This window comes from Cydia pomonella, chromosome 27 (assembly GCF_033807575.1).
Source record: "Cydia pomonella isolate Wapato2018A chromosome 27, ilCydPomo1, whole genome shotgun sequence".
Lineage (NCBI taxonomy): Eukaryota > Metazoa > Arthropoda > Insecta > Lepidoptera > Tortricidae > Cydia > Cydia pomonella.
Genome location: NC_084729.1, coordinates 5,836,428 through 5,852,307, shown reverse-complemented (window position 1 = coordinate 5,852,307; position 15,880 = coordinate 5,836,428). Strand labels below are relative to the sequence as shown.

At 37.4% G+C, this 15,880-nt stretch overlaps 1 protein-coding gene and 1 non-coding gene across 2 annotated transcripts; both read left to right on the top strand.

The window, feature by feature from the left end:
* Positions 1–3,383: 3,383 nt before the first annotated feature.
* Positions 3,384–3,456, top strand: Trnav-uac (transfer RNA valine (anticodon UAC)). Its single transcript has one exon. It is a non-coding gene; the product is annotated as a tRNA-Val (tRNA).
* Positions 3,457–5,595: 2,139 nt separating this feature from the next.
* Positions 5,596–15,373, top strand: LOC133532540 (venom protease-like). Its single transcript, XM_061871263.1, has 9 exons — positions 5,596–6,013; positions 7,418–7,505; positions 7,733–7,852; positions 9,443–9,513; positions 9,834–9,994; positions 11,442–11,636; positions 13,257–13,446; positions 14,282–14,445; positions 15,151–15,373. The coding sequence occupies exons 1-9, from the start codon at positions 5,950–5,952 to the stop codon at positions 15,322–15,324; spliced, it is 1,227 nt and encodes a 408-aa protein (XP_061727247.1). The 5' UTR covers positions 5,596–5,949; the 3' UTR covers positions 15,325–15,373.
* Positions 15,374–15,880: the final 507 nt, after the last annotated feature.

Below are 15,880 nucleotides of genomic sequence, written 5' to 3'. Positions count from 1 at the left end.
AAAAGTTGCTCAGTATGACCTATATATTCAGCTCGTAAATTATTGCAGGTGACTTAATAAACATCCAGTAGGTATATTACATTTCTTGTATTTGAGTTACACGTATTGAAAAAAAAATCCTGGCTGTGAACCTGGAGTTAAAAAATTAGCGATAGAGTAATTTTAACTTTGCGATGTCTATACGAAGGAGGCGAACGAGAAACCCATAGAAAAACCTAATTAAATGTCTTTGAAATGAAAGACAACCATGTCTAGCGTTCAGACTCCTGTGTGGCTACCACCAGTTCGGCACTGGCATAAATGCTATCTAGAACGTAACTTACTTTCTATGCATCTCGCTCGTACTCGCATAGAAGTGCAAGAGAGATGTATAGAAAGTAAATTCTTCTTATTTTAAATATAGCTTCCATCAAATCTATGATGGTTTTGCCAATGGCAAGTTTCGTTGTAAGTTTTAAGTGTGCTCGTAGAGCATGACGTTGTTCGATAGTTGCTTTTAGTAAAGAGATAGCTGGACTTTCCTAAAAGCCACGATTTGATTGCCGGGTGTTGATTAAAACATGGTTAAACGCGTTTCAAGATTAGTTTTTCATTAGATGCACACTTCTACGATAGTTCACTGCATAATAAGCTATCAATATTACACTAACGAGGAAAACGCAAAAAAATATTCTCGAGACGTTGTCGCCATCTTGAATCTCAACGACAACCACCTAGGGCTAAGATGGTCGGCTCTTTATCATTTGTCACCATACCTGTCACGTTCTAACAAGTATGTAAGTGCGAAAGTGACGGGCATAGTGACAAGCGATAAAAATAGAACCATGCTGCCACTGCAGAAAGTAAATTACGTTCTTGATAGCGTATATGTCAGTTTGGACATAGTCAGTGACTCATGGTACGGGTATCAAGTTAGTCGATGTTTCCTGTGAGATTCAATGCGCGTGATATTTTGCCTTCAACATTGAACAGGCGCTAACTGCACTTTTTATATCAACCCTGTAAAACGTTAATCGTCAATTAAATAGTTTAAAAATATAACTTTGAGCTTTAATAGTCATATTAAGTCTCCATAATGTACACTACGATGTCTACATTTAGTTTGAAAAATTCTCATGCATTTTCGTTCACATTAGGGATTATTACAACGTTCTTGACTGTTCACGAATAGTGGTCGGTAAGAAGTGAAAATTATATTTTATTTATAGCACCTTGAGGGTGCGAAGTGATTCGATCAATCCGAAATAAAGGCTAAAGTATTCGTGGGCAGTTTTATTTATACATTGACCTATGACGTCACTAGGCGTATGACGTCAAATATGCGTGAGTCGGTCTGTGACCTTTTTACTTGCACTATATTATATTTGTTACATATTTCTGTGCTAATTAACGTGCCAACGTTTGAAAATCTTTCGGCTATCGAGGTTTCCAAGTTGGTTAAAAATGTACCCGCATCATAAAAACGATGCGATTGGAGTATTTACCGAAAACAGATTGTTCGTTTTTACGAGTCCAATACTCTGACGGCCCAAAGTACAGTCGATGATATAACATTTTTAGCATACATAAATATTAAAGGAGGAACGTTTACGATGAAAACTAAAGTACTTTTGCCGCGTAATTTGTGTGTTGAGCAGGTGTTGAGTCTCTTGGCTATGTGCGAAGTGCGTTGTGAGGAAAATACAAGCAGAAGTGCCAATTACATCCACTCTTTATCAGGCCTGATATCAGGCCCGAGCAAGAATATTTTTCCGTTTCACCAAATATCAGCACATCGTTTACAATATCTGAAATGTAAAGAAATGGTTCATATGCAAAAATATCAAACATGGATCATTTTTGGCAATTAGATACAAAGTAATATTTACATTTCAAATATTATTAACGATGTGCTGATATTCCGTAACGGAAAACGATAGGGAGCCGATTTTTTAATTTCGACCACTCGATTTCGTGTATGTTGTTCAATAATATCTCTACTATTAGGCATTTAAACTTTCCCAATATAATTGAAAACGAGTGGTCAATACCACTAGAATCCCAATTTCTATCGCTCGTATTCAAAGAATAGCATTTCGCCGTTTTCCACAGATTTTCGATTGACGAAATCGAGCGCTCGAAATTCAAAAATCGGTCTCCAGGCCCGTAATTAGGACGGATCCACACTGAAATCGCGAAAAAGAATTTGGCTGTTTCATACATTTTGCTGGTCTGATGTTGAAATTTCCTACGGGGGAGTCAATTTTTTTTTCGCGATTTCTCGGTCGGTTCCATAGTAAAAATTGCTCAGTATGACTTGGTACGAGTATGACCTAAACATTTACGGGTTTGAGTAGATACATACTGTAGATTAATGCGGCATTTGAAATTACAAGGTATAGCAATGTCATCATAAATAAATAAGTTTTTGGCAAAAATTTCATTTTTGGTACAATCTTTTATCGCTGACTGTACTTTTCTTCCACAGGCAACTAATACTCATCGAGACAATTCTAAAAACCCCAAACACAATTAGGTTGCGTTGTTTTAACACACAGTTCCTATGGGTACCTCCTGTCTCCATCATCAGATCAGCTTGATGGTACCATAATATTGCATTGTCGCCCGACTTACATATGTATGCAAATTTTCAGCTTCATCGGAAACCGGGAAGTGGGTCAAATTTAACTTGCAAGTTGCAAGATTTGTCCCATACATACTAACAGGGTAAGTTAAATAAAAGCTTGTAAAAATGAAATGTTTCTATGAAAATAGACTGACCACGCTTACTTTGCACAAACTTGCAGTAAGCAAAGTTCGGTTGGCAGGTTCTTAAAAAAAAAAAAGAGGTGTACAGATTTTTAAAGGGTCGGCGACGCCCATGTAACACCTGTGGGGTTGCAGGCGGCCATAGGCTACGGTGACTGCTTACCATCAGGCGGGCCGTATGCTTGTTTGCCACCGTCGTGGAATAAAAAAAAAACACATACTCATCCCTTAAATTCATAGTTGACGTAGCAGTTGGCATGAAAACTTAGCGTGGAAGCGTGGTCCGATTATATGACGTTTGTAATGACACAGCTTAACTTTGTTCTATTCAAATGTGTGCAAAGTTAGCTTGGACGGACTCTATACTCGCTGTGTTAAAAATTCATAACTATTGTATTGTATTCGGGCGATTTTCCGCAAGTCGACGACGAGCGCCTATTTTGCGTGACATGTGAGGGTGGGCTAGTCCTGCCAGCCCAGCTCCTCGAGGAATCCTATTAAACCCTTAATATTAAATTCATAACTATCAAAATTTACTTCTAAGCTGCGTTAGACTTTTTTATAGTAATATGCTGTGACGTAACTAGCTTTATTTACTTAAGATATAAACCATATTTTCAACAAATAATTCAATTGGTTCCGTGGTGTAGTGGTTATCACATCTGCTTTACACGCAGAAGGCCGCCAGTTCGATCCTGGCCGGAATCATATATTTTTGCTTTTTTATTAAACTTTTTTTAGTTTTATCCAACTGACGAAGCAAGATTTCCTTATAAAAATCCAAAGAGACATTAATCATATTGCAATTCTGTATTGCTTAAATACAGTTTGTTTGAATTTATGTCAAAGACAAGCCGTAAATGTCCCAAGTTAAATATTTCTGAGTGGAGTAGGTATACATTTTATATGCTTTATTTACATAATTGTGGCAATTATGCGCAATAATTAGCTATTTGTTAAGGAACGTTAGCGATAATTGGCCAATAAGGAAAAACGCAAAGAAAAAAACATTTTAACTCATAGATTTTCCTTTTGATATTCAATCAGATAATATTCATAATACAAAACATAACAGAACTGGCAGAACTGCTTGTGTTATGTCATGTTTTGTTTACCTACCATTACAACTTTATAAAAAATGTAATGCAATGTACTCTAGCGCCATCTATTATTGAATAGTTTTTAAGTAGAACTTGATTAGAGTTGCTACTCAATAAACAATGCAAAAAAATGGCCATTATTTAATTTATTATTAATAAGCGTTCAATACGTACCATTAATTTGTGTTTCTTCAGGACAAACAGTAAGCATAATTCAAGCATCTTTACTGTAATTTCTCTTTTTTAATTACAGCGCCATCTACCAACGAGTAGCAAAAGTTTTAAAAGGCTTACTTAACTTCACTAACGAATTACGAGAATAGGAAGTTCCCATAAGTTAGGAGAATCGCGTGACGTTGCTTATCTTTTGCATCAGTGTCCTTCTACGGGCTGTATTTGTATAAAATTAGCATGCATTTGCCGCCGACGAAATCGGTAACACGTTCAGGATTTATGTTAATAACGATAGCAGTCATAAAGGAAAAGTAGGTCACATTGTACGTAATGCACGCTTGTTTTCAACCGATTTCCGAAAAGAAGGGTTTCGTATGGGTACAATATTATATGACATTTAAAAATTTAAGATCAACGAACGAGGTGTCCTTAATTAAATATATTATCTACATTTCAAAATTATAAAAGAATATTGACGCCATTGCTACGTAATAAAATATTAAATATGCGATTAATTATAATGTCACTTAATTAAGAATTACTTAAATAAAAAAACATAACATAACAGCGTCGACATTTCGTCAATAAGAATATAGTCGAATTTACACGTATAGCGAAATAATTACATCGAATCACTTTAAAATAAGGGTTTCTTCTGTACTCTGAAAAACAAATGTGTATAAAACCGGCCAAATACCTACAACGAGATGTTGTATGGAAAAATTAGATTAGGTGAAAAATACGCAAGACATTATAAATACATAACATAATGATAATGTCAATAAAACACCCAAGAACATTAAATTCGTCTCTTTTTACGTCAGCACTTAAATTGTAAAAAAAAATAGTTTTTTCATTTTGTCTCTTTTAACCATAGAGAAATAAGTAGAGACTCCATACATCCGTTTTCATTCCAAAACGCGGGTTATTTCGCAGTCGACATCTAGGTCAAATAGTGGATTTATCAGTACCGCTACTTGACACCAGATGTCACAAGTGTCGTGATTGACAATTTACAACTAATATTACGAGTAGAAGGAGTTGAAAATAGAGTTCCGATTAATCCGGTTATTATATTACCTGAAATTTGTTAAGCATACTTTTCATCCATCGCGGCATCTATTGTCCAGTGATACATCCACTACCTGATGCTAGATCGTAAGAAAACTGATGTATGGAGTTAGCACTCTATCCTTACTTATTGCTCTGTGCTTAAAAGAGACATGTATATCAAACTGTTTAACAGTTGTCAAAGAATACAAATTATATTTGATAAAGTAGGAAGATAACGGTTTGAACTAAGTTGACACGGTTAGAGCAGTAAGAAAAGCAAAACTTTATTGCATTTTAGACTAAATACATACCGTAACCCTTATTTTAAATTCTTTAAAGTCTGTATTCGTCCAATTCAATCTTAGAGCGATATCTAAACCGGCTTATTGTAAAAAAACATAATCAAGATCCGGTTTAAGGTCCGCGCAAAAAGTCGTTTTATGAATAAAACGTCATATTATCCTATAACATTCTAATGAGATACAACATTTTGACTTACAGGGTAAAAACATCTTCTACATACGACAGTATGAGGCGTGTACCGACTACGAAAACACGTTTTCCTTGTGGTCACATAAATAAACAAACACATTGAATTCTTACATATTAATGTAACTTAGTAGCATATTACTACGCGTTAATAATAATTTAAAATAAATTACATTAAATAGAAAACAGTGCTACTTTAAACAGAAAAACGTATTTCGAAGAATCAGTGGATATTGAAAATTGGAAACGATCTTTTTTATTTTCAAGGCCAAAAACTAAAAAAATACGTAGATTAATTTAATTTGCAAGAAATTATTAAAACAAACAAAAGCGCAAATAAGTATAAAAATGTGGTAAATTAGGTTAGAATTAATTAATTTTAGCAATGTTTGTTTTTAAAGTGCTGTTTATTTTGACACTCGGTCGAAATGTTCTGACTCAAAGAAATGGTAAGTTCTAAATGTATTAACGATGAAATATTAATTTCTTGATCTTTTTGACAGTTTTCGATAGACTCGAAAAGTGCTGTTGCTGATTTTGATGGATTTTTTTTACTGATTAGCATTTTTCTAAGGGTTTATGTAGTAAGTACATACTTGCTCGGAGTATGTACCTATTCATAAATAGTTCTTGAATCCCAATATCTTCAACATTCCCTAGGTTGCACAAACTTAATTTCTCTCAAGACTGGTATTTATTGACTGAGTAAGGTGTATTATAGTGTATTAGTACTAATAATTCTAGTTAGGTCCTATATAGGACCGATTAGTGAATTACGATCGCTACATTTCGTGTCCTCCCTTTAATAATATCTGCACTACCAGGGATTTAAAATCTACTAATAGAAATGAAAATGAATTGTCAATACCACTAGATTCGCATGTTCTATCGGTCGTATTTCAAAAATAGCATCTCGCTGTTTTCCACAGTTTTCCGAATTACAAAATCGAGCGCTTGAAATCCAGAAATCGCCCTCATATACTCGGCCTTCCTTACTTATAAAAAATAAGTTTAATGGGAGGTATGATATTTAATTATATTCATTCATTATTTCAATATGCAAAATTAGTATTCAGAGTCCTTAACCTTTAAGTGCCTATAGGAAATGTTTTCGAACCAAATGACGATTAAGGAAAACATGACGAACATAAACATGATTCATAGAGAAATAAGTAAGCATAGAGTGCACTAGATAGTGTCAAGTAGCAGTACTGATAAATCCGCTACTTGACGCTAGATGTCGACTGCGAAATAACCCGCGTTTTGGTAAGAAAACTGATTTTATAGAGTTAGCACTCTATGCTTACTTATTTCTGTATGCTCCGATTGGTGCACACGATATTTATTTATTTATTGTTCGGAGAACCAACAGCTATAAATTGCACAATAGTTATATATAAAAATAACAAAAAGCCAATTATAGGTTCCCACCCATAGTCAAGTGGCTAGTAAGACTTCGAATAATTTTTTTTTCATTTCTCATATGTTTCTCACGTTCTGAAAATGGATAGTTGTTGCTCTAAAAAGTGTGCGCAGCTAGTTGTTTTAAAATGAGAGTGTAAATACGTTAGAATGGAGAACTGAGCTTGCTGTGGACTCTTAAAAACAGTGAGCAAATCGCTTTTACTGCGAAAATGATCTTGAAGTGATCTAGAAATTAGAATGCTATTTAATTATGGAATCAATTGTAGACTCTTTCACTACCTATCGGGACTCTAAATCAGCACTCCCGGGAAAAAATAACCTTTCATTTGTCATGCTCTGAAAGTTGGTCATTGTTGTTCTAAAAAGTGTGCTAAAAATTATTGCTCTCTTGTTACACAAATAACTGTTATTAATAACTTTGTCTGTAGTTGGCGATCAATGTGTGGACCAATACACCAATACCGTAGGGCAGTGCGCGCCAGCTCCACAGTGCGAATCTGCCCGACAAGACTTTCAGTAAGTTATGTTGTCTAAATTTGTCTGCTAAAGCACGTGGACACCTAGAATAAAACTGCTAAATAGTTAAAAATAGGCAAGCCGTTGGAAATCAAGATCTAAAGACGCCTCATCGTTATTAAGCAGTAGGTACAATAGAAATACCTATTGTTTTCTTATATCCTCTTTTATTTTGTAGTTTCACACTGAACTGTTTACTATAAAAATAATAATAATAATAATTGCAGACAAAACGGAATAAGGCCGACTTTCTGCTCGCAGTCGTTCGACAGCGCCATAGTGTGCTGCAGAGATGGCAACAACATATTCCAAACGGCACCGCCGCAAGTTGTACACAAGAATGGGGAGTAAGTAAATCAATATTTACTTACTTTAAGCTGCATTTGGAAACTTCACAAGCGGGTTAATTTCCAAATTGGCAAATTCGTTATAAATGTATCTTCCCTCGAAGAACTAGACTATTTAATGAGCTGAACGATATGCCCGATGTAGGTTTGTTCCATAGTAAGATTAATATTGTTAAAAATATTATTGTCAATAAATTGTTAACGATACCGGATATAACTTTGGATTCTTAGTTTCTGACTTGAATACTATCTACATAGTGTAATATTTTGCTATTTCGAGACCTCCATAATTATGTTATTTACATAGAGAAATAAGTAAGGATAGAGTGCTATCTCCATACATCAGTTTTATTACCAAAACGCGGGTTATTTCGTAGTCGACATCTAGCGTCAAGTAGTGGATTTATGAGTACCGCTACTTGAAACTAAATGTTATGAGTGTCGCGACTGGCCAAAAATGTATTAAAACAATTTACAACTAATATTACAAGCAGAAGGAGTTGAACATAGAGTTCCACCAGTTCCGGATAAGTATTAGAATTTTCGATAATCGCGACATCTATTGTCAAGTTGCAGTACTGATAAATCCACTACTTGACGCTAGATGTCGACTGCGAAATAACTCGCGTTTTGGTAAGAAAACTGATGTATGTAGTTACTACTTACTTTAAAAAGAAAGCCTTTTATTTCTGGTCGAAAATATTACAAAATACTTAACCTAAGATCTGAAACCTAATATTATTTTTTGTGAGATAACACACCAAAACCCCTAGCCTATTCCAGAATCCTCCACTTCTTTCTGTCTTGGGCCTCCCACATCCAGCTGGCCCCTGCCAGCTTCGTTATGTCGTCTGACCAGCGTGCCAGTGGCACTAGTCCTCTTACCAATGGGCCTTTTCCAGGCTGTCGCTTCAGAGGTCCATCTTCCGTCTTGTAATCTAGCGACATGGTCAGCCCATCTCCATTTTTGTTTCTAGGCCTGGCTTAGTGCGTCTATAATTTTTGTCATGTCTCTAATTTTGGAGTGCCTAATCTTCTGTACTTTTCTTAGCTTTAGCATACTCCTTTCCATTCCCGTTTGGCATGAAACTAACATCCTCTTTGCTTTTGATGGGAATTTCCATGTTTGACATGCGTAGGTTAAAGTTGAGAGTAAGCAGCAGTTACTTCTTACTACTCTTTCTTTACTTATATTTCTCTATGGTACATGTTTCAAGTCAAGGTACTTAGCTAAATCTATACTTTTTTTAGATTCTTAGTCAAAACGAGTATATAAAACTACACTTGCAACCCCTCTGATGTTGCAAGTGACCATGGGCGAATTGGACGACGATAATTCGATAATTGCTTACCATCGGGTCTGATTGTTTGTCTATAATATCATAAAAATAATAATATTCTGTTTTTTTGTTTAATACCTGCACGTACTACTGTTTCTGTTTAGCCTGATGGTTGACTGGTAGAGAATGCCTTTAGGCATTAAGTTCGCCATTTGTACTTTATTTGTTATATTGTGCAATAAAGTTTAAATACATAAAATAAATAAATATTTCTATTAATAATATTTTGGTTCATCCATTAACTTTGCAGCAGGCCTATTTGGGGCACATCTGATGCCAGCAGCAACGGACAAACAGACAGAAGACGAGTCAGTCAGAGAAGTAAGTACCAATATTACAATCTATATTCGCTGTTTGCCTCTGCTCTAACAAATATGGTTGTTAGCATATAGAGAAATAAGTAAGGATAGAGTGCTAACGCTATACATCAGTTTTCTTCCTAAAACGTTATCAGTACTGCTACTTGACAATAGATGTCGCGACGAACGAAAAGTCTAATGCTCACCAATTTTCAGCTAATATTATAACCGGATTAACCGGAGCTTTATTTTCAACTCCTGCCCTGCTACTACTAGTTAAAAATTGTTTTAGCAATACAGTTTATGATAATGGTACTTATTACATACGTATCTTATTTTCAGAGTGTGAAGAATACAGCAAGTCCGTGGTCCAGACCTTCAGTTTTGTGCCCCTAGTCCCGGACCCAGAGACGGTGTCCATATCCGCGCCAAAATGCGACTACGGCAAAGTAGAGCTGATTGTTGGTGGAGAGAACGCTCAGCTTGGGGAGTTCCCGCATATGGTACGTGCTACTCAGTGATAGATGGCAGAACTATATAATATTAAAAAGTATTTTCTGACGCACTGCAATTTCATTTCTTTTATAAGTTTTCACTACCTGTGACAGCGATTAGGTATGTCATAGAGAAATAAGAAGTAAGCATAGATTGCTCACTCCATACATCAGTTTTGACTAGGGTTGCCATCCGTCCGGGTTTCCCCGGATTTGTCCTAGTTTAGAGGGCGTCCGGGGAGCGTCCGGGGAAGACTTCATTTGTAGTCCGGGTTTAAAAAATTAAAGCCTTAAGCCGCCCGCGACACACGCACAACCTGTTGCCATGTCCGGGTTTTGGACTCTAAAATCCGAGGTTTTCACGCGTCTTGTCTTGGTTTCCAAATTTTAGAGATAGCAACCCTTGTTTTGACACCAAAACGCTTGTTATTGTCGTAGTCGCACGCTTATTATTATCGTACCAAAACTAATGTTTGCATGCTATGCTGACTTTTTATTTCTCTATGGGTATGTCGAGTTTTACGTTCTGATATTACAAATACACTTTTCTACTGTGTAATAAGCTGCAATTTTGATACCTAAATAAATCATTTTTCATTTTCATTTTCAAATATAGGTAGTATAGCAAACCATAATAGCCATCACTTCAGAAGCCTGGGTAATCTGACCTGAGCCTGTTGGGATTAGTCCAATTCCTTCACGATGTTTTATCTTCAACGAAAAACTAGTAAAAATCTAATAACGTTTCATGCAGAAGTTTAAACGACCTCCTTTTTGAAGTTGATTGCCGTACTTCATAATGGCTGATGATTGATGCAGATCCGCAGGCTGCTTCGGTGTGTGAGCAATACAGCACTCTGTACGTTACGATGCCCAGCTCGCATAATGGAGTGGCATGCGGACTCGCATCCGCTGTAAAGCATTTTGTCATTTTATTAAGCATGGAGAAATAAGTAAGGATAGAGTGCTAACTCCATACATCAGGGGGCCTACCGCGAAAACCGAAATTCGCAAATTTTCGCGGTAGGCCCTTCTCTTTTACTCTCACTAAGACGTAATTAGAGTGACAGAGAAAAATGCCCGCAATTGACGAATTACGATTTTCCCGGTAGCCGCCCAGGTTCTTACCAAAATGCGGGTTATTTTCGTAATTGACATCGAGAGTTTAGTAGCAAATATTCGCTACTTGACAATAGATGTCGCGACTGATGAAAAGTCTAATGCTCAACAGTTTTCAGCTAATATTATAACCGGATTAACCGGAACTCTATTTTCAACTCCTTCTGCTTGTAATATTCGTTGTAAATTGTTTTGGCAATACATTTTTCGTTAGTCGCAACACTCGTGATATCTGCTGTCAAGTATCAGTACCTAGTTATAAATCCATTACCCAAAAAATAAAGATTTTTTTTCTTCGTCTGCACGGTGGGCAACTGCTTTCTTATCCTTGTTCCAGACAGCTATAGGCTGGGTAAACTTCGAGGATTCATACTCCTTCAACTGCGGTGGCAGCCTCATAAGCCCCCGCTGGGTGCTTACTGCTGGGCACTGCACTAGGGACCCTCGGGCTCGTGACCCTAACCCGGCCATAGTCAGGCTGGGGGACCAGAATATTGACCCCAGCGTGCAAGACGGGGCCACTCCTGTCGAGGTAATATCGGGGATTCTTGGGTTCTAATATCGAGGGGTAGGTTTCTACTATCAACTGATAAGCCCCGATGAGTGCGTGGATCCTAAATCGACCATAGTCAGGCCGGGGGACGGAATATTGAGCCTAGCGCACAAAATTCAAAAAAAAATATTATGCAAGTAGGCCTAAACTATTTTCCAAGCCAATCTAGAAGGCTTTCCCAAAAAATCCAAATATATTCCAATCAATCCTGCTTTGATGACTCATTCGAAGACAAGTCACATTTCCCGAAAGTGCAATCTAATTTTAACCTTAAATTCAAACACTAAAGTTGAAATTCTATTGGCGCGTATGTAGTCGATAAATCGTACTAATATGCCTGGGAGTTTCACAAGTCATTTTTTTTTTAATGATAGAGGAGGCAAACGAGCAGACGGATCACCTGATGGTAAGCAATTACCGCCGCCCATGGACACCTGCAACACCAGAGGGGTTTTTAGTGCGTTACCGGCCTTTAAGATGGGAGTACGCTCTTTTCTTGAAGGTTTGAAGGTCGTATCGGTCCGGAAATACCGCAGGCGACAGTTCATTCCACAGTTTAGCTGTGCGAGGCAGAAAGTTCCTGGAGAAACGCACAGTTGAGGACTGCCAACCATCTAAGTGGTGAGGATGGAAATGTTGTCGCGTAGGGCGATGGCGAAAAGAAGCGGCAGGGATTAATCCGAACAATTCCTCGGAGCACTCCCCGTTGTACATGCGATAGAAAATGCAGAGCGAGGCCACACCTCTACGCAGCGCCAAGGAGTCAAGCCGATCCGCAATACGCCGGCAGTCGACAATTCAGTTAATACTACATTTACATTAGTTCTCGTTTGTATGAAAAATATCAAACTAGCAAGAACAATGGATAAAATACGCCAAATTTTGTAACTTTATCTCAACTACAAGAGGGTGCGGGTGCTCAACCAGTTTGATTTTTTTTTAACTTTATATAGAGTACAGAAACATATATTATTACCCAGCCTGTATATTCACTCTATTTGAACATGTGGTTTATAAGTTTTGAAGTAGATAAACCTTTTTGTTCCTATTTTTTATAATTTTTCGAAAGTTATATTTTGAATTTCAACTAAAAATTATAATTTTTTTTTATCATAAAAAATTGACATAAAAATCTATTTTTACTTAATAACTTATAAATCACATTTTCAAGTAACGTGAAAATAACTACTTAAATAAAATTCTAAAAATAATAACTTATTTTTTTGGATTTCATACATTATAGAAAATTTCAAAGTGCTTGAGCACCCTTGTAGTTGAAATAAAGTTAGAAAACTTGGTGTATTATGTATTATCATATCTAATCAGCAATAAGTGTAACAAAATTATGGGGTGCCCCGTCGGAAAATTAATAAATATTTTTTTTTTTTATCCACCCTAATTAAAATCGACACCGTGTAGTGACACAAAAATACATAGTAACATTAAATTTATAAATACCCACAACTGCTAGAGCACCAGCAAAACAGAATCCAAAATTAATAATATTTTTTTCTCGTTTCAAGCGAATGGTCTATGTGATACGTCCAGTTTGCAACCAACCCATATTTAAACCTAACATTAATCCATGAATTTTCGCAGGTACCCATAAAACGAATCGTAAAACATCCCGACTACAAGCCACCCCGCCGCTACAACGACATCGCCCTACTAGAGCTGGCCACAGACGTGGATTTCAGCAACACAATACGCCCCGCGTGTCTTTGGCAGAGAAATGACTTCGACAGCTACACAAAAGCACTAGCTACGGGATGGGGAGTCACCGACGTCAGTAAGTACCTACTTGATCAGCCATTTTATATAAAATTACAATTTTTTAAAGGCTCTTATGATCCGGCCACGACTCAACGACGACGAAAAGTCGGATCGCTGTTTCTCGCTCACTTATGACCGCCGCTCACCTTTGCAAATACCACATATTATGAAAACTTTTTGTAGAAGATAAGAATGGGTATAGTAATAAGTTATCCTTAAAAAATAGACATACACCATCGCGCACTTTTAGACCAATAAAAGAGAAACAACTCCACCATACATTGTGTTGTTATATCTCAAACGGATTGGGCAGCGTTTCCGATCAAAGCCAGCGTGATTTTTTTCTGGCTTCATTACCAAATATCGTCATATTTTAACCAATTTACACAAAACCTTAACAAATTATACGCCTTAACCTTCCTTAAGAGCCACTCTATTCATAGGTAAAAACTGCATAAAAATCCATTCAGTAGTTAGTGAGTTACTTAATAGTTATGACAAAATACGGGCTATAGTTGCAACCGCGCGCTGTGTGGCGCTGTCGTCGTGCACGGTCCACATACAAAGGCACTTGCTACGGGTTGGGGGGTTAGCGGCGTCAGTATTTGAATAGCCATTCTAAAGAAAACTCAAAATTTCCAAAGGCTATCTTTCAGAACTGTTCGCAGATTTCTGTAAGCACAGTGATGGGTACTTCTTAGTACGGCCCCCCGTCTTTAGAAAAGATTTTAATAGTAATACAAAGGCTCTTGCTACGGGCTGGGGGTTTATCGATGTCAGTGTGTAGCCGTTTTATAAAAGTATAGGTTACATGGATTTCAGGAGTTCTTTAACTCTAGCTATTTTTCCAGATACGAAGGAGACATCAAAAGAGCTCCAAAAAGTGTCCATCTCACTGCTGGACAACGCATACTGTGATCAGCTACTTGCCAACTCGAGGAATAGAAACTGGCAAGGATTTTGGCCCTCGCAAATGTGTGCAGGAGAACTGCGCGGAGGCAGGGATACGTGTCAGGTATAGTACTAGTCCGTCTAAGCTGACTCTGCACTGAGGGCCTACCGCGAGGGCCTACTTACGTACGAATTCACAAGTGCAACAGAGAGGCAACAGTGAGGCAACACGTGGAACGTGGTTCGCGGTGGGCCCTCAGATTTGAATAGATCAAAGTGAAGCTGTGCATTACAAACGTCATATTTTCATTGAAATATGAAATTAATGGCTGACATGCTACACGTGTGTATGACACGCTAGAACAGTCTAGGTTCGGGCCAAGACGCCCCATGCAGACTTCGTATTCGTTTTCTATGATGGGTGATCGCCTGATCGGTGGTCGCGTGATGCTTGCTATAGAAAATGTGTCGGACCACAGATCAGATATATTATAGTTACTTTATGGTCGGACGCCTTAGCCCGAGCCCGGACTGTTCTAGGAGTCAGCCTTAACTCCTTAACCTCTGGGCCGATTAAATACCGTATTTACGTGAACTACGTTCTGTAGTTACTCTTTTGTTTATTAATTATAATTTCTTGCACTTAACACAAAATAAATGTACAAATGACGGACTTTAACGAGCAAGACTGAAAAAAATCTTCGATTCAGTCCTAAAAATACTGTACAAGAAAAAATCCAAAAAAATAATGTTATAGACATTTGCCTTATAAGGAGTTCTAATGTCTGATGACTCTGATCTTTGATATACCTATTCCTTGCTTGTACAGGGGGACTCAGGAGCCCCACTGCAGGTGGCATCTCGTGACAACCAGTGCATCTTCCACGTGGTGGGTGTGACGTCATTCGGCGCGCAGTGCGCGCGCAGCGGCCGCCCCGCCATCTACACGCGCGTCGCCAGCTATCTGGACTGGATAGAGAGCGTCGTATGGCCTAATCAGTAGCCAAAACATGTATACAATTTTTAGGATAATATATTTTTTAAATGTGTAACTGCGTTTTAGTTGAAACTTCTGGCGATAGATGTCGTTTTTATATCATGTTTAAAAATTGTTAAAAGAGAAGGCTCTTTAACTATATAATTTAATAAAAAAATTGATTTAGGCAACAAGGCCCATCTTACAAATACCTTGTTGACTAACATACATATACATTTAATAAAATGAAAACTAAACACGCCATCCAACCATCTGCAGACACGGTGTTTTATAATTATGCTAATTATATTACAATTTTGGGCTAGCGTGGGGACTATAGCCCGAGCCCTCTCGCGCATGAGAGGAGGCCTGAAGGCCTACCGCGAAAATCGAAGTTCGTCAATTGCGGGCATTTTTCTCTGTCACTCTAATTACGTCTTAGTGAGAGTAAAAGAAAAAGATCCCCGCAATTTGCGAATTTCGATTTTCCCGGTAGGCCCCCTGTGCCCAGCAGTAGGACGTATATAGACTGAATTATTATTATTATATATATATATTTGTGTTTTAATTTGAACTACCCGCC

Coding starts and splice junctions, on each gene's coding strand:
- LOC133532540 (XM_061871263.1), top strand. CDS start 5,950: ATGTTTGTTTTTAAAGTGCTGTTTATTTTGACACTCGGTCGAAATGTT. Junction 6,014..7,417: donor TGTTCTGACTCAAAGAAATG/GTAAGTTCTAAA, acceptor CTTTGTCTGTAG/TTGGCGATCAATGTGTGGAC. Junction 13,447..14,281: donor ATGGGGAGTCACCGACGTCA/GTAAGTACCTAC, acceptor CTATTTTTCCAG/ATACGAAGGAGACATCAAAA.